Source organism: Xyrauchen texanus, chromosome 1 (assembly GCF_025860055.1).
Source record: "Xyrauchen texanus isolate HMW12.3.18 chromosome 1, RBS_HiC_50CHRs, whole genome shotgun sequence".
NCBI lineage: Eukaryota > Metazoa > Chordata > Actinopteri > Cypriniformes > Catostomidae > Xyrauchen > Xyrauchen texanus.
In genome coordinates, this window is record NC_068276.1 from 12,522,998 (window position 1) to 12,543,070 (window position 20,073).

Here is a 20,073-nt window from a genome sequence, read left to right on the forward strand (position 1 = left end):
TTTATTGTTAGTAAGCATGTTTAATACAACCTTTTTTAAGTCAGGGCACAAGCTGAATAATCAGTTTAGAGCTAATGATTAATCATTGCAATAATCGACAAAATAGTCGAATAATAGTTAGATTAATCGATTATCAAAATAATCGTTAGTTGCAGCCCTAATTCTGAATAAACTGCTTTTGTGAGGAAACAGCTCATCATTTAATGAATTGACTGCCTGTACACTAATCTTCTACTGTATATGTTTTACACTAAACAATCCTATTTGAATGAACTGTGTTTGAAGTTTACTACCGATAAAATTGCTGTTTTAAATTTCTTAATTTCATTAATACAGAATAATAGCATGAGGGTTGTTCAGTTATATTTTTCCAATGATCTGGGTGAAAAATCTAAACATCCAAATCTCTTTCAATCTTTTGGAGTGTCTCAATCCCCCACCAAATGACCTTTACCTTTAACGGCCACCTCAAGCATTCGATTGTCACCAAAGAACTCCGTTATCTTATAACTTGAAATAAAATGTAGCCAGCTGACATGTGACATGCCTTTTTCTTTATCGTAAATTCACATTTATTCTCAAAATTAAACATTTGAACATTTATTAATATAATAACATAATATTATTGTAGTAACACCATGGTTAATTGCATAAAATCTGTTTTTCACCCAAAAACATGTTTACAACAATATTACTATAGTAAAACAAAATGTATATTTATTTTTATGCATTATTATAAGTACTATTAAAGAAAACATCAAGAGTGGAGACAGGAAACAGAATGGAAAAATGTAAACACACTCCACGCCACTGGAACGACACTCTGTTGCCAAGAGACTATTGGGGTGTAAACAATTGTTTACAGAAGCTATTTATATATGGGTGCAAACACTCAATCCAAACAATATTCAATATTATCGAGCTTTGTGGCAACATCGGTTAATAGCAACTACTAATAAAATACTATAATGAATCACAAAGCATGTAACCTACATTTTTTACCTGTCTAGCATTTCTTATTACATGGAGCGTAAAACTCAAACACATATATTGAGACAAATATTATACAAATAATGTAATCGCAACACTTCCAGCCTTATATGTGTAATGGAAAATTACCATTCTTAATAAAATATTTTAAAAATGTTCATTTAATGCTTCCATTATGAATGATTCTTTTCACATTTTCTTTCACTTTTATTGCCAGGATAATATAACACAGTATGATACAATGGTTCACATATAAACAAATTAATTCCCATTTGATTATCCTGTATAAAAATAGAAAATATGGGTTAGCCCATCGGCACATTAAAAGAAAGCACAGGTTATGAGTCTTCGCAGTTTTTGGAAGTTGTTTGAAGATGCAGCCTATATGTTGCTTACTCGTAACATCTGGATAAAAATACTCACCTATGATAATTCTCTAATGAAATGTGAATGATAAATAGATACATATAAGTCCTGATGTGTGGGCGTCCCCGTGAAAATCTGAATGTTGCAGGAAAATGTTTTTTGTGGTTTCCTTTGCTGCGTCCCTCCATTAAATCAGTGTCTGTTCTTCTTGTTTCTTTTTGTTCCTCCTCTTTTTGTTCACTTTTATAGCGGTTGGCAAAACAAGCTTAACTTGCCCTTACTGCCGCCATCTTAATGGTCGTTAAGTTGGGAGAAAAGCTCTAAGGCATTCAGCTCTGACCTATTGAAATTCTATGTTTGTAGCGCCCCTAATGAGCTGCTAATGACTCATTCACACGGTGATCGCGGTGGTAGAAAGCCTATTATAAATGGATATCCACTGTGTGTATATATATATATATATATATATATATATATATATATATATATAATGGTTTAACCCTCCTAAGCTGTTAAAAAATAGTCAACACCTTGGCTGTTTGCAGTTATTTTTAACCAGATACAATAAATGTGTACCCCTTTTTTAAAGAAATGTTATAACACTAACTTCACTGAAGTAGTAACAATAAAATTATGCACTTCTTTTGGGAATTTTGGATATTTAGATCTTATTTACATGTAAAAAAAAAAAATATATATATATATATATATATATATATATATATATATATATATATATATATATATATATATATATATAGCATTAGAATTTGCAAATAAACAACTTCACAACAGTAAAAATCTACACTTCTATAAGTTTAAACATAAAGGAAAACATTTGAAAATGTAAAACATGTCATCTGGTGAGAAAAAGTAAAATAACATGACTTGAAAATCATGTTGTGACAATAATAGCAGTAGTGCAGCTGCAGTGTTCTAGTTAAGCAATTGTTCCAGGGTCTGATGAACAGTATAGCGTTTTGCCATGGTGCTGCCACAGAATGATCCATGAGCAATGCCTAAGAGGCCACATTTATTACTCAGAGCTGTTCCACCTGGCACCAACAATCATCATGCGATTATGCATTATAAGATAATGTAATTATCATATCAGCCAATCATGTGGCAGCAATGCAGTGCATAAAACCATACAGATATCAGGAGTCAGGAGCTTCAGTTAATGTTCACATCAGCCATCAGAATGGGGAAAAATATCATAGATTTGGAGCGTGGCATGATTGTTGGTGCCAGATGGGCTTGTTTGAGTATTTCTGTAACTGCTGATCTCCTGTGATTTTCACACACAACAGTCTCTAGAATTTACTCAGAATGGTGACATAAACAAAAAACTTCCAGTGAGTGGCAGTTCTGTGGATGGAAATGCCTTGGTGATGAGAGAGGTGAACAGAGAATGGACAGACTGGTTCAAATTGACAATGTCTATGGTAACTCAAATAACCGCACTGTACAATTGTGGTGAGAAGAATATCTTCTCAGAATGTTATTCTGAGATTCGGGTTGGCGCTGTTTTGGCGGCACGAGTGGCACCTATACAGTAGTAGACAGATGGGTTTAATGTTGTGGCTGATCGGGGTATAGATTGTATTCAACTCATAAAAAACATTGCTCTGTGTTAGGGTCTTTCCCATTAATTTCCTATGGTCAGTCAATTTTGACCGCTAACAGCGAAGGTGTTGCATTTCTTTTTTAATGACCACTGAGACTCATTGAATTAAGTAAAACTTTTTCAGGTTGCTTATCTAAATAAAGTCACCAAGTTTTGAACCACTCAGATTTTATAAAAAAATAAAATAAATAAAAAATGACCGAACAGCCTAGTAGGGTTAATTGCCAAAGGTATATAGGGTCATTAAAGACCCGAGGTATGTGAGAGTGTTTTTTTTTTTTTGCACATACATTTTATTGTTTATGATTATTTTCTATCTATTTGAGTTTACTATCACAAGATATCTATTTCTTTGTTTAATACAAGAGAAATTAGTTCTATAGTCAAACAAAAAAATACTATATCACATTGACATATTGTACAATAATTAATTATCAACAATGGTGAATTATCAGTATTCCATATGCGTGTTCACATACATATTATACATGCAATTTCATACTCTTAGTGGTGCTGATGTTTCAGTGATTGACTTGATTTACATTTGACATTGCTAATTGATGAAGAAACAACATCGAAGGAAACTACAATACAAAAGGAAGTACAATACATTAGGTGTATTACTGAAATTCTGTAAGTTGTGCATCTATTTAGACTCAATAGTGCCTGTGAAAATACAGTGCAACGGAGGTGTTGCTTGTGTGTTATGTGTAGCTCAATATGTGTTTGTCAGCCAGTTGCATCTCATGAAATTTCAATGTAAAAAGAATGAATCCTGTTGAAGGTTTGTCCTGAAACAAAATGTATAAAAATAAATTGTATTTTGAATGTTTTCCATATATGGGCTTTTGTACATACATTTTTGACAAATATAAGTGTCTCTAAAGAGCCACAGTTTTAATGCAATTAACCATGTTACTATAGTAAAATAATGTCCATATAGTAACCATGTTTAATTTTGTGGTTACTGTGATTTTACTACAAAGAAACATGGTGAAACTATGGTTACTGTAGTAAAACTATGGTTAATATTTGTACGGGAAGGTTTGCTCTTCAAGAGAGATAGATTAACACCCCAGATTCGGAGATCGCCCGCGCATTGCTCTCCACAAACACTGGTGCTCCAACATATGCATGCACACCCTCCAGATTAACGTCATTTTTATTACTTCCTCTGAGAAAGTTGCTTTCTCAATGTTTGGCACTCTAAATTAGTGCCATTGCTCAAAATGTTTTTACCTGTGTATAAACACCCTTATATCACACCTCTTTTGTTACATTCATTATTACATCGGTAGACAGATCATGGCAGAGGAGTGATTGCATGCTGGCAGGTGGCATAATTTAAATGCTTAAAACTGGCAGGCTATTGCTAGTGCTGTGCCTTTGCCAAAATGCTGCTCTTTCTTCCTGCCATTAGGATCATTTATCATCGCTTTCACAACTGCTAGCTGCTGATGGCTTTCAGAGGACTTTGTAATCAGTCCTTTACCTGCAGAATCACATTCAGATGGATCGGCCAATCAAAAGATGGTGGGGAGGAGTGCAACTTTGACAGATAGGAAATTATGTAATTAGCCTCTAAGTAGGCTGCATTCTAAAATGTAGGCAGCTGCCTTGCTGCCTATTTAGTTAATGGCTTAACTGACAGCTGTTTTGAATGAATGGAACTCTTAAGGTAACTGGTCTCTGAATAGTTTGAAAAGCACCTTATTTTCATCCTGCCTCTGTATACAGCCTCCGAAGGCAGCATTTTCCTGGATTCGGATGCAGCCACAATTGGTTGCATCGATCAATTGAGTTGTCTTGAGTTGTCTGCCAATAGCCACTGTTTAGTGCATATCGTATATTATGGAAGTATATAATTGTTTTCTCAAACTAAACATTGGTAATAAGGCGCAATGTCTGTTGAGCAAGGCTTTTCAGTTTTAGGGTTAAGTATGCATCTCATTCTGAAAGAGTGTTTACACACCGCTTCACCATGTTGGTATTTATTTCTCTTGTTGACAGAGTGAAATGGACAGAGATGAAAACTTACGTTGGAAAAGAAAACTTGACTTGAGACTTGACTCAGACTTATAGGCAATTGACTTTAGACTTTGACTCTAAATTAAAAACTCTCTTTTTCTTCAAGGAGAAATGTTTTCTCTGAAAATTGCCTCTCTGAGTGGATGACAAGAATGATGGGAAGCAACAAAAGAGCCACTCATGCACTCTCGCTTGGTTTTTTCTGTGAAAATGTGTGGTCGTTTGCTTTCTTTTTTCTAGGAAATTACAAGAAATACCAACTTGTTAAACATATGTATATAAATGAATTGCCCTGCAACAGGGCAAAGTGTTACCAAAAGATATTTAACACTTGAAGAGGATTTGTGACAAAAGGCTAAGACTTAAGACTTAGCTTGGACTGTGCATGAAAGACTTTCCTGAGAAGAATACACACAAATTGTTGACACACTTTGATGCAAAGTTGAATTTCAATCAGTCTGTTTTAAAACATGGAGTTCCCTACATACAGTTGTTCGAACATGCCTATATGTACAGCCCAAAAATGCCGTTGGGCAGCCCATGAGGTTTTGAAACATCTCTCATTTTGTTTCTTATTAGTGAGAAAGTTCATTACCGGCACATCACTCCTTAGAAAGGCGCCTACACAACAACAGTTGATGCTAAGTCAGAGCAACCTGCATTCCTTTTATTACAATGTTGACGGTATAGAAGTAAAAAAGTTTTTGTTATAGTGACCGTCTGTCTTGCGACCAAAAGCTGAAAATGTTTTTACTTTTGTTGCAATGAACTCTGATGTTGGCATCTGTTTACCAATGAGAATTTCAGACAAGCAGATCCGGTTGAGATTTTGGAAATCCAATTTTATATATTTCCACTTGATTTCAAACTGACATACCCTTAAAACTATTTTTACATTCACATTTCTCTAATGCTCTGCCAGAGCTTTACTGGTGTGTAAGCACCCTAAAGGTTTCAGACTTTTCATTACCATCCGTGTCAAACCTCTGCTTGGCTATTGTATGTGTGTACTAGCTATTTAAGTGCAGTGCTGTCATAGAACTGGCCCATAATCAGGAATTGCCCTTAATTTGCTGAAACACGACACCTTACCAAATTAAAACAGACAATCTTTCATTTCCCATCCATTTTTACTTGTTGTCTTATTATAATCTCTCTCTCTCTCTCTCTCTCTCTCTCTCTCTCTCTCTCTCTCTCTCTCTCTCTCTCTCTCTCTCTCTCTCTCTCTCTCTCTCTCTCTCTCTCTTTGTGTCTGAAGGGAAAGAGGAATAAGCCGGGGGTGGAGACTGCAGGAACCCCAGACTCGGTGTCTGTGTCTGGGAGAGGCAGAGGAGAAAATAAAGCCATCAAGTATGTGCCTCCTGCAGGGCTTAACTATTGCAGTTAATGTCTCGGTAATGAGGAGAAAATATTAATCCTAGTGCTACTCAGCATTGTCCAGAAAAGTTTAAGGCAGTGGAATACGTATAATGGAATATGACCATACAACATATTATGCAATATCAACTGTAAACTGCCTGCTATTTTCAAAGGATGTGAAAAGCTAAACTATTCAAACAGTAGTATGCTACAATGTTGTCACATGACCTTTGCATGTTTCATTTAGGGAGTAGCCTTCAGTTATCATCTTGGAAACAATATTTGACAATCACACCATCTTTGTAATTTATTGAGGAGAGTTAGTTTGACAGATATATCATAGTTGCAGGGTTCATGGAATTTCATGGAAATTAATAAAATCTAAAAAGTACATTTGAGTGCAGAAATTTCTACATTGAATATACATTGTTTTAGTTTTTCTCTCTAAAATATTATTCGAGCTACAGTAGATACTGCTCTTGTTTGGAGTAAAATGTGCTTGTAAGCCATGATTATGACAGATTTGTCAGTTAATTGTTCTTTTGAGGTAGTTCTTTTCAATTAATTAATCGAAATGGTTGAGAAACCTTTTAGCATTTTGTCAGCAAATCGGTCGAATCAGTAGCGATTTGTTAGCAAATGAATTAAAAATTCATTTTTAATCTCTATCCAGTAATTACAAACACCTGGAAAGGTCATGGAAAAGTCATGGAAATTATTTGATTAAAAATGGTGGGAACCATGTTAAAAGAGTTGGGAGGCTAACATTTCAAATGTATCCTGTAACAATTACTAATTACTTAGTAAAAAAATAATAATAATAAACTTAATCCAATAACCACAATAATAAATTAATGTAATTAGATTACTCTTAATTACTTTTGGATTACCTCAAAGTTACATGTGAATAAAGTCAAGAGAAAAGCAATATGATATTGAAGACTTTTAATAATGCCCTCTGGATGCAAACAAAACATCTAGGTTACGACACTAGGTGACTTATTTGAAGGCCTCGGTTACCTCTGAACTTGAGAAAAGGCCATTGAGAAATTGGCAGACAGAATCTGCATGTCCTACCCTCAGACATACTGGTCAGTCATTCAGGTTTTGCACTGAGGAGCCGAGAGTAAGGTTCGGCCATAGCAGTGGCTCGGTTCAGCGTCGTGGCCAGGGGGACACAACGTCTCTTTCCCTCCATCAGGGCACGGAGGTTACAACAGTAAACTACACATTCCCCGTCTGTTGCTCACTTTGATGTTGTGTCGAGTGAAGCTACGCTAGGGGTCCAATTTTAATCACGCCATGCGCTGAACCATGTTCGTGCGCTGCTGATACAGGTGCGGGCAGGAAGTTGCGTGGCAAAGCGTACCTTCCCCAATGGCCCATAAAATTGTCATAAACTTTTTAGGTTCATGGCACCCCGTAGGGGGGAACAAAGCGACGTGCCAAGCATGGGAGCAGGCCGCGCCTTTTCTCTCTTTATGTTTCTCACATAGAGTTTCTCCGCTGAATTCGCAGACCAGAGGGCTAGGGAGGAAGAAGATCCAGGGAGTGTGAATCTAGTGGACTCTCCTGGGGAAAAAGAGCGCACGTGATCACCTCAGTGGAGTGGAAAGACGCTATGTGCAAGCGGAACACCCAGTCAGACGTTCCGCATTCCCGAGTTCTACGTGCTCGGACCTGAGTGAACACGGGACGAGACGGACTCAACCAAAGAGATTGTAAAATCTTGAAAAGGTATTGGGTGTTGGCCAGCCCGCTGCTCTGCATATGTCTGCTAGGGAGGTACCGTTGGCCAGTGCCCATGAGGATGCTTCTCGTCAAGTGTGCTCGAACCTGCAAGGGGGCGAGCACGGCCTGGGTGCGATGGCATCAACGACCCATTGGGAAAGAGCGTTCCCTTTCCGCTGTCTACCAAAGCAGACAAAGAGCTGCTCAGAACATCTAAAGCTCTGCGTGCGGTCCACATAGGTACGCAAAGCACGCACCAGACACAGCAATGACAAGGCTGGGTCTGACTCCTCCCAGGGCAGTGCTTGCAGGTTCACTACCAGGTCCCTGAAGGGGGTTGTAGGAACCTTGGGCACATAGCCCGGTTGCTGTCTTAGGACGACATGGGTGTCTGCCAGACCAAACTCCAGGCAATTGTCACTGAAAGAGAACGCTTGCAGGTCCCCATCCTTCTTGTTTGAAGCGATCACGATCAGGAGGGCCGTCTTCAAGGTGAGGGCTTTGAGCTCAACTGATTCTAGCAGCTCGAAGGGGGGTCTCTGAAGGCCTGAAAGGACTATATAAACAGAGGCTATATAGACCTTCAAGGTGGATGGGGACAGCCTCCCCTACAACCTATCTTGCAGATATGAGAGCACTGACCTGACTGCTTATCTCTGCGGGTCTTCAAGCACCACTTCATGGCGTAAAGTTGCCTGGTAGAGGGCTTGGTTGATCGTGTCTACGGCAGCAGGTGGTAGGCCACTTAGATCTTCCACATCCCATCCAGGGGCCAGACGTGGAGGATCCAGAGGTCAGGTCGTGAGGAGCGTGAGATCCGCGAACCAAGTAGGGGGCTACCAGAGTGACTTGTTCTTCGTCCTCCCTGACCTTGCAGAGTACCTGTGCAAGTAGGCTTACTGGGGGAAATGCGTATTTGCACAGCCCCCGGGGCAAGCTGTGTGCCAGCGTGTTTGTCCCGAGGGGTGCCTCCAGAGTACCAGAGCAGGCAATGGGAGGTCTCTGCCGTGTTGAGGTTGTCTGGGATGTGAGTCGCTGCTGGCTCCAAAGGAGGAGATGGCGGGCGAGTGGTGACATATAACGAGAGCGCACGCCGCCTTGCTGATTTATGTACGCTCTCGTAGTGGTGCTATTTGATTGGATCAAGGCGTGCTTGCCCCATATTAGCAGGAGAAACCTCCGCAGGGCAAGGATTACAGCCAGCAACTCTAGGCAGTTGATGTGCCAACCCAGCCGGGGGCCCCATCAAGGAGCTGGCGGCTGCATGCCCTTGCATATGGCACCCCAACCCTGTTTGGAGGCATCTGTGGTGTCCAGAACACATCAGGATACCTGCTGTATGGGGACTCCTGTCTGCAAAAAACAGAGGTCTGTCCAGGGGTTGAAAGTCTGGCGGCAGACGGGGGTGATGAACACATGATACGTGCCGTGGCACCAAACGAGCATGCTTTGGAATGGGTGGTCGTGTGGATAGATAACGACCGCACCCAGGAATAACACAGAAGGGCATCTTTAAAAAGACGTTCCGTTGTGTGGCACTCTTTCAGAATATACTCTTTTAGGTTGAAAATAACTCTTTTAGAAGCCGTGGGATTCAGCTGTGTGAACATTGACCGCTCGTCTTCGAAGAGAAAATCTGAATGAGCGGTATGCATGCCAGCTCCTTTATACCCGTATGTTTGGGGGAGTGGCATACAAATACCACTTGCCAATTCCGATTGGCCTTTTATCAAAGATCAGAGTTGTCTCGTGCTCCCAAACTTGGCACAACGTCGCGTGAGTGACAGATAGGGAACACTGCAAAGTTTAATTCTGACATTTATGGCAGATAGCATGTAGAATACTTGGCACCATTCTTTAACTTCACACTCTATTTAGTAGTTAGAACACAGGCTATCATCATCACCATCATCATTATTATCAATTCAATGTCTTCCCTCTTCTTGCTCATGATCAACAGTCCAACATCACCAGCTAACATTAATGGATGATTCTATGTTTCTGTTTATAGGAGGATCTTTTGTTTCCTTTGTTAGAAATGAAAAATTGCATTCCTGCTAGTAATCCCAATATTTACTAAATGTTACTGGTCAATACTGTTCATTGGTTCATTCCGCAATGACTCCAAAGATAAGCGAGTGTTTTTGTAATACCAATCCATACTTTTTGAAGTACGCCGGGAAGAGACTGTGCACAGCATGCAGATTTTCTTTATGCTTGGAATACCTGGATGACCTACTACATTTGCCAAAATATCCTATATCAGTAGAACACATAGCAAGGAATACTGCGTCCCACAATGCAATGCACACAAATTTCTTTTCAATTTCCAAAGTGATGAAAGGGCTAGAAGTAATCTTAACTTCTCTTATTTTTCTACAAAAATCTGTAATAAATGGTGAATTGATAACTGGATGCCATTCACTCAATTAAACATTCACTATTCACTATATTCTCATTCTAATGGTTATTCTAATAATCAAGCAAAACTAAAGTTTTGCCTAAATCAGCTGCCTACAGACGGATTTACTTAGGATCATCTGTTTGAAAAAGCTTGGAATCATTTGTTTGTGTGCTCTTTTCACTTTATTGGCAAGAAGTCAACACCGGGGATTTTTTATATTATCCACCGTTACGGTCCGGCTACGATAGATGTCCAGAAACGAAGTGCAATTAATTATTGTGCTGACAGTTGTGTGTACATTAACTTCTATTTAGCATCTTTTTTTGTAAATTATTCACATGTTTTTAAATGGCATTATTACTGAACTGACTGTCATTAGTGGTGATGTTTTCAACTGTTTTTATGCTGTGATGCTAAATGGATACATTCAACAGTGGAAGATCATAATTATTAGATGAGGCATGTAGAGTAGTGAGATGTTTTATCACGTTTGAAACTTCATTGTATTCTTATTTTCCTCTTTTCTGCATTTTTCCTGCTTTTGCAGAATGTGCATGTCTTCGCTTAAGGGGAAAAGGTGATTTGGAAAACAGCGTGGACATTAATTAATTATCAATTAAATGTATTTGTACTGATAGTGCTTTTAATAATACATATTGATTTATTATTACAGAGAACACTGAACGTTTGTGTACAATGTTTATAATGTATGTCCAAATAAATATTTTTATTTGTATTGCATGTAGTGTGTTATGTATGGTTCAGTTCATTGTGTGGCTGCTAATGCATCATTATTTCCTACACAAGAACAATAAATTAATCTATCAACAGGATCATTCAACACTAAAATATTTAATGTAGGTTATAGAATTTACATATGGAGATTATGTATGTAATATAACAATTTTAAAGCTAGATTGAGTTTACCCACATTCATCTCCCACAAAATATTTTTTTTCGGAGGCTTGATTTGTGTGTAGAATCACCACCCGGCCCCACCCTCCGCCCTGCCACATTGGCCATCACCATCAAACCCATAATCATTAACAGATTGGTGGGGAAGAACAATATCGCCTCACTAAATTCTGTGATCAGTTGTTCTCAAGTGTCTGTCATTTTTAATGCTGCGTTAGTACATAACATAACGATTGTTTACGCTTAACAGGAAGTTCCGCCCGCAAAGCCTCATGGTTCTCAGGAATATTGTGGATAGAGATCATAAGATATTATGACAACAACATAGCAGACTGCCACCTATTTATTAAGCAGTACACTAGTATAGTGATGTGAACTGTACAACTACAAATGAAAATTGCAGTAACTCAGATTTTAATATGGTAAAATATTGGGGAAAAAATGGGTCCTGACAACAATGTGCTATATTCCAAAATAATTAAATGCATTATTTGAGTTATATTGATTGTATTAAATTAAATTAATTGGATCGATTATGTAATGTATTACTCAATTCTAATTAATAAAATAAGTAATGTGCACCTGTGTTAGTCTAATCAGATTACAAAGTATTTTTTAACCTAATTACTTTATTTGTCAAAAGGTAGTGTAACATATTACATTTTAAATACTTGTAATCAGATTACCATTACTGACTTTCAATTAAGGTAATTACTTATAAGTACATTACTTGGATTACACATATTTCTAAAATAAGATTATTTATGTATAAAATGTTGTATATAAAATCTATTAAAATATGAATTATGTTCAGATGTACATCTGTTTGCATTTCTGTGACCGCTGAAAGGTGTTCGACAGTGGACGAGGTGGAAATAGAAACATTATATTAAACTCGTTGAGAAAGTTATTCAAAGTAAAGTAAGTGATTACAAGTTTAGAAAGTTGTTTGTAGTGGAGTAACTACTAACTACTAATGTGCAGATTACAGACACTGAGCATGTGAAACTATTTGAAAAAAGTGTGCATTTTCAATTAAGAAAATTATGATATATACCATTTTCAATTCTGAAATGTTTGGGGAGTATGTTTGGAAAAGGTTTGTCCCTGGTGATGGTCGTTTGTCTCTAAATGTTCTACGTTAATATTTACTGTAGCTATTTGTTAAAGCTATTTATGACCCTGCTTGATTTCACTGCACACAAGAGATTTCCAGTCAATTTTAATTATTTGTTTAGTAAATGTTCCCATTGTATGCAAATATGTCATGCACATTCAACATTCTTTCATTATCATCTGTTTGTATATACTGTACAGTAGTGATCAATATACTAGTATTAATACCGAGGTATCAGAGCTGTATCATACTGAAACCAAACTTTTGGCATCGAACAAACCCCACAGTCATATTTTAGTCTGAACACAGCCAGTGTTTATTGACAAGGGCCAATCTGAGCAAACCACAGGAATAACCTCTGACCACTTTAAAAATAATGACTGCGAGTGAAAAGATGGCTTCCACACACTTGACGATGTTGACCAGGTCAGCAGTCTGAAGAAGAAAATTTCTAGCACTGGTCCACTTGTAGCACTCGCTCTGATAGCAACTGCAGACAGAATATTAATCGGCCAGTGATCTAATTAGACAAAAATGCAGCTCACACCAGATGGATACTGTTTTCATATCAGTATGAGAGACCAGAAAGCTAATCGCCTGTGACCACACAAGGGCAGGTAGAGCAGTTCCACTGCTGATTCCGTATTGTTCTTCAGACAGCGAATGAAGCACTAGAGTTTCCAACCTGGTCTCATTGCAAAAACGTGACTCTATATACATTTTTGCAAAAACTTGTTATATGTGTCTCCAGGTACAATTCCCTGCAATTTCCAGGTGAAATGAACACAAGTGGTGCTACAACAACTGTGTGGTTTATTCACTTTCACTCAAATAATGACTTTAAGGGCTGATTATGACTTTATAAATATTAATTTTTCTCTCTATTACTCAGACCCTGCTATTTTATGATAGACGCAATTTGACTCTAATGCATCTTTTGAAAAACAATACATTATAATGCTTGTATTAGAGATCCACCTACATACACTTATTCCAAAACAATTAGCTTATGCAGTAGCTCATCATTGAGAGTGTTGGACTTAGTCGGAGGACTGCAGTTCAAGTCCAGCCATGACCTCAAGCTGTCAAGTCAAGTCCTATTTATTTGTATAGCTCCTTTCACAACACATATCAGGCATTAACAGAAGATTAAACTGTAATATCTATAATTTCTTAGAGTCATTATTGTGTAGTTTGATAAAATACGATTGTGAATTGTGTTTAAAAATAAATAATTAAATTATAATTGTATTAATGACCCCAGTGAGCAAGCCGAATGCGACTGTGGCAAGGAACACAAAACTCCATAAGATGCTGGTTAAAACCTGAGTCACTGTGGGGGCCAGTTCCCCTCTGGCTAACATCATGAATATAATGCCAATATTACTTATGTATAGTGCAAGTCATGGTTTAAAATTATTAAACTAAGTAAGTGTTAAGGGTCAGTGTTTAAACAAAGATTTTGTATGAACTGTAAGATTTATGAGTAATGTCTTTGAAGTCCATCCTGCATTAGCTAAAGAAGTTCACATAGACCCATTGTCCTTGTTAGTTGGCTGATGAAGGGTTTTGTTGGCAATTTATAGTCTATGTATTCCATTTCAAGAGTGTAGTCCATCATTAGACCAAGGTGATGCAGGCAGAGATCAGTGAGGTGCATCGCAGTTCAACCTGGCCGGTAATTTCGGTGAGGTCTATCCTAAGTCTGAGGTTCAGGCAATGTCATATAAAGTATCCTATGTCTTATGGTTGGAGCTGGCATCAGTTCATCCTCTGAAGTCCATTGTATTAGACTGAAGTGTTGTTTGGCTGGCACCGGCTGCTATTAGTCATCATCACACAGCGACACGTAGCAGTGGAGTCCAACACGAAGCAGGAATGGGGCTGGATCCAGCCGATTCTGGTGACCTCAGGATAGGAGTCCCGAGGATTAGACAGGGAAACGTATAAAATTATATTAGCATAGATGCTATTAAATTTATTGCAGAGATATAGATCATGATCAATGTTTCTGGTTCCGGCAGACATAACTAAAGCAGCCTAATTGTGAGTTGAAGGATAAATTAGGTGTATGCCTGGCTACATCTAATTTAGTCTTTAGTCTCACTAGTGTGTGTGTGTCTGCATCTCGAACAGTGTTAGGGAGACTATTCCATAGTCCAGGAGCCAAATATGAAAAGTATCTCCTTTTGTGGATTTTTATATTGTAGGAACTATTAACAGGCCCGAATTTTGCGATTGTAATGAAATTGATGGAATATAGTGTGGTAGAAGGTCACTTAAGTATTGTGTAGCTAGACCATTCAAAGCTTTGTACGTAGTTAACAGAATTTTTTAATTAATACGGAATTTAACAGGTAGCCAATGTAACGATGATAAAATGGGGCTAATATGATCATGTTTCTTGGTTCTTGTTGCACTCTTGCTGCTGCATTTTGAACCAATTGAGGTTTATTTATTGATCTTGCTGGACATCCTCCCTGTAATGCATTACAGTAATCTAGTCTTGAGGTCTTGAACGCATGAATTCGTTTTTCGGCATCAGCAACAGAGAGCATGTGTCGTAATTTAGCAATATTTCTTAGGTGGAAGAATGCTGTTCTACAAACATTGAATTTTATTTCTTGACATGTGACATTACAGAGTAGTGATTTTTCATTTTGCTTCTGCATTTTAAAACACTAATGGTTAGGTTTAGGCATTGATAAGGTAAGATTACTTTTTCAACGTTTCATTTATATAACCCTAATTCCAAAGAAGTTGGGGCAGTATGAAATATGCTAATAAAAACAAAAAGGAGTGCTTTGTAAATTATATTCACCCTTTTGAAATATTGAATTGAATATTGAAATATTGAAAGCACCACATTTACACATAATATGAGGTTTTACCTTGTGAATGTTATTGTTTTTTTAAAATGTACAATAATTTCAAATCAGATGGATTGCAACATGCTCCAATAACAATTTGACGAGTTGAAATAAAAAGGCGATGTTAAACAGGTGAGGCAATTGTGTCATAATACAGTATACTGTAAAAAGAGCCTCAAAAAACAACCTAGACCTTCTAGAGCAAGGATTGTTCAAGACTTGTCAATTTTCCAACAGATGCTTCAGCAAATAATCCAGCACTTTGAGAACAATCAAGAGGGCATTTCTGTAGAGGGCATTTCACCCTCTACAGTGCACAATATAGTCAAAAGATTCAATGAATCTGGTCAAATCTCTGTGTGTATAGGGCTAGACAAAAACGACTTCTGAATGCTCGTGATCCCTCAGACTTCACTGTCTTATAGAACAGTCATTTATCTGTAATGGATATCATGAACATGGGCTTGGGATAACTTGAGTAAACCTTTGTTAGTCAACACCATTCGCCGCTGCATTCACAGATGCAAGTTAAGACTTTACTATGCAAAGCAGAAGCCATACATCAACACTGTCCAGAAGCGCTGCCGACTTCTCTGGTCTCGGTCTCATCTTAGATGGAAAGTAGAACAGTGGAATTGTGTTTTTTTGGACAGAAGAGTCCACATTTCAAATAGTTTTTTAAAAACACAGCCTTTGTGTTATCCGGGCCAAAGAGTACAAGCACCATTCAAGCTGTTATTAACATCAGGTCCAAACGCCAGTGTCTGTATGGGCCAGGGGTGTCTATATGGGGCAGGCGCTAACAAACGATTTGATTGTAAATGAGATGGCTGATGAGATGTAGTTCAGGGCCCTCTTTTCTTTGTGGGTGCCTCTTGCCGCCACCGGCAAGATGCCGCCACCGAGGGATGCCTGAATCCGCCACTGAACCCACAACAACAATATGGAGCATCCAAATGTTTTATCTAATACACAGCAAGTCATAAAAATAGAAAAACAGAGACTGCTTAAATAAAAAACACAAAAACAATGATCCATGTACTTGTCTTTGTCAAACACACAGTGTAAACATTCCTAGTGCAGGGTGAAAAAAGTCTGTGAATCCCTTGGCTAATAACTCCTCCAAAAGCTAATTGGAGTCAGCAGTCATCTAACCTGGAGTCAATGCATGATTTTTCCTGCAACTGTACTGTATGTGTGCATTAGTGTTTCTACAGAATTTTGTTTTTGCAGCATGGGGCAATTATTTTCATGTTTTGTACCACTGTGCTGTGTCTAGCTGATTTTGAATGCACAAACGCATCCTTTATAAAAAAGGTTTTTCAAACTGGTTTTCACAAGGGATACCCAGGGATGTGTTATTCTGCACAATTTCAATGATACCAAACACTGATACCGTCTGACATACAAATGTCACTGCGTAAACATTTAACGCAAAAATGTATATCACATTATGTCCTTGGGGTGAGCAGGGCGGAGCTGAGCGGTGTCTGGGCAGAGTGAGGCCTGGAAGATAAATGACTTCCACCTGCACGCCACACCGCGTTCCAGCAAGGGGAGGTGGGAGTATTTAAGGAGAAAAGACAGCGGCAGACGGGAAAGAGATATATGAAGCTTGTCCGCGTGTCTGAGTGTTTTTATGATTTGACGCAGCTGGCTGAAAAGCAGTGCGTGTTTTTGTTTCTCTGCATGTGCTGTAGGCTTCGAAGTGACTGTGTGAAACCGGCTCATACACTGAAAACTCATCCTCATGATTATCACACATACTAACCACATTCTAATTGTGTGTAGTAGATAACAAAGAGCTGGGTGGACATTCACTCTACAGTGCGCAGCACATACAGACTACATATATTTAATTAGATTGCAATCTTTTACGGTTTAACAATCACACTGGGTCATGTCGCGACCTATTTGAGGTGTGAAGCTGTCATAAAATACATACAAACTGAATGGGCTTCACTTAGTTTTCCGTCAAAATAAAAGCTCCATACAACAGAAATATAACACTAATGTACTGTTATGTAATATTCACTGTAATAATTATATTTATCTATCTGTCCATCTGTCTCTTTGATACTTACTTTTCTATCTATCTATCTCTCTATCTATCTATCTATCTGTCTATCTATCTATCTATCTATCTATCTATCTATCTATCTATCTATCTATCTATCTATCTATCTATCTATCTATCTATCTATCTATCTATCTATCTACCTACCTATCTACCTATCTATCTATCTATCAATCTATCCGTCTATCTGTCTGTCTGTCTGTCCCTTATCAATAGCCTAGCAACATCCTAGAAGCCACTTAAAACAGTGTAGTAACTGTCTAGAAATTACTCAGTACACCGTAGCAACCACCTAGAAACTTCTTGGCAACCACATAGAACACAATAGCAACTGTTTAATAGCGTTTTATCAACAACCCAGAACACCTTAGCAACTACTTGCCATCTTCCACAAACAAAATCTTAACAACCCCTACGGGTGGGCGATATGGGCACCTTATTCTATTCATGTGACATGTATGCGGTAGAAATGGAAGCCGCTTCACGTGAGATTGAGCAAATTCAATGGGATTCTTCTCTCAATCTAAATATGCTTCTCAATTCTCATCTCACACAACCATCTGTGCTTCACGTGATTGTCACGCGCATGGTCTAAGAAAGTCTTACCAACAATGATGAGGAAAACAACTAAAACAATGTGTCATGTGCCAACAATTATGTGTCATCTTTAATTCAGATTTTTTAAACTAAACATCATCACCCTTAACAAACTGGCTTTGCTTTCAGATATTCAAGATATGATTGTCTACAGAGATTACTTAAATCATTTTCAGGAAATAATCCATTAGTATTTATGGATTATATCCTTTGTTGCATCGATTTCAGAAGATGATGAGTTTCTTGAGGAAAGTTTTATAATAATTATACTAGTCAACAACATCTACATTAACATTTAGCATTGTCAGTTGATTACCACTTTTTGATTACCACCAAATGGTTATTTAATTTTTTACTCTATGTTTGTCAAGTTTCAAATAAAGACAAACTTTTACAAGAGGAAGTAGTTACCCTTCTGTCACTCACTCATCATTCTGTCGAATGTAGTGACACAAGGGGTCTTCCTGGGATGCCAAACATACCTCTGAACCTGAGAATAGGCCAATGTCAGGTTGGCAGACAGAATTTGCATGCCCCACCCCGGACATACGGGTATAAAGGGAAGCGGGGAAGCGAGTGCCAGTCAGAATTATTCTTCAGAGCCAAACGGTTGTGCAACAAGCAAGCTGAAGTTCACCACTGTTTCACTCACCTCTGTCAGCGAGAAGCATTGCTGTTGGATCTACGGCGCGTTTCGTCCACTCTCACTACCCTGGATGGCGGGGCGGTCCACGGGTACATGGAAGTCCCCCAGGTGGATAGGGCGGTTGTGATCCACATGTCCTGAGAACGCCATCACCTGGCGGGACCGCCTGGTACTCCCCTCCAGAGCCTGCAGGATGATGTCATCATTAACCTCCAAAGCCTACAGCGCCACTGGACAGGCCGCCTCTGCCCTGCATGCCATGGCTCTTCTGCAGGCCCATCAAGCCAAGGCACTTAAAGATACCTGGGTAGTCCGGACGTAAAGCAGGAACTGCACTCATCCTGGCTCACTCTCGAGAGTTACTGTGTGCTCACAGGGACCAGGTGCTCAGGCACCTCAACCGTCTAGGGCTTCAGGTCAACTGGGAAAAGCAAGCTCGTCCCAGTTCATAGCATCTCTTTTCTCGGCCTGGAGGTAGACTCAATGACAGTGCGTCTCACCATTGAGCGTGCTCAGTCAGTGTTCGGGTGCCTTGCTCTCTTCGAGCCCGGTACAGCGGTTCCTCTAAACCAATTCCAGAGGCTCCTGGGATATATGGAATCCTCAGCCACGGCCGCGCCGCTCGGGTTGATGCATATGAGACCGCTTCAGCACTGGCTACAGACTCGATTCCTGAGATGGGCATGGCACCACGGCACATACCGTATGACAATCACCCCTTCTTGCCGTCAGACTTTCAACCCTTGGACAGACCTCTGTTTTCTGCGGACCGGAGTCCCCTTGCAGCAGGTGTCCAGACATGTCGTAGTAACCACAGATGCCTCTCAACAGGGTTGGGGCACCGTGTGCAATGGGCGCTGTCACGGCAGGTTTCGCCCAGTGGAGAGTGGAGGCTCCACCCCCAGGTTGTCCAGCTGATTTAGGACCAATTCGGCAAGGCACAGATAGATCTCTTTGCCTCCCAAGACAACTCCCACTGCCCGCTCCTGACAGGAGCTCCTCTCAGGACAGACGCCCTGGCACACAGCTGGCCCTGGGGGCTGCGCAAGTACGCATTTCCCCCATTGAGCCTTCTTGCATCGGTGCTGTGCAAGATCTGGGAGGACGAGGAACAGGTCATGCTTTGCGTATCTATTTGGACCGCACACAGAGCTTTAGATGTTCTGAGCAGCTCTTTGTCTTCTTCGGCGGATGGCAGAAAGGGAACGCCATCTCCAAACAGAAGTTAGCTCACTGGGTCGTTGATGCTATTTCTTTAGCTTATCACACCCAGGCCGTGCCCGCCCCCTTGCAGGTTCGAGCACACTCTACGTGAAGTGTGGCATCCTCGTGGGCACTGGCCCTTG

General features: G+C 39.3%; 1 protein-coding gene across 1 annotated transcript in view; it reads left to right on the forward strand.

Annotated features, from left to right (window-relative positions):
- Positions 1-20,073, forward strand: part of LOC127647336 (synaptotagmin-7-like) — a 223,042-nt gene that overhangs the window by 89,230 nt on the left and 113,739 nt on the right. The window contains exon 3 of the mRNA XM_052131520.1: positions 6,270-6,361. Coding sequence (XP_051987480.1) covers positions 6,270-6,361 — 92 coding nt within the window. The remainder of the gene's footprint in view (positions 1-6,269; positions 6,362-20,073) is intronic.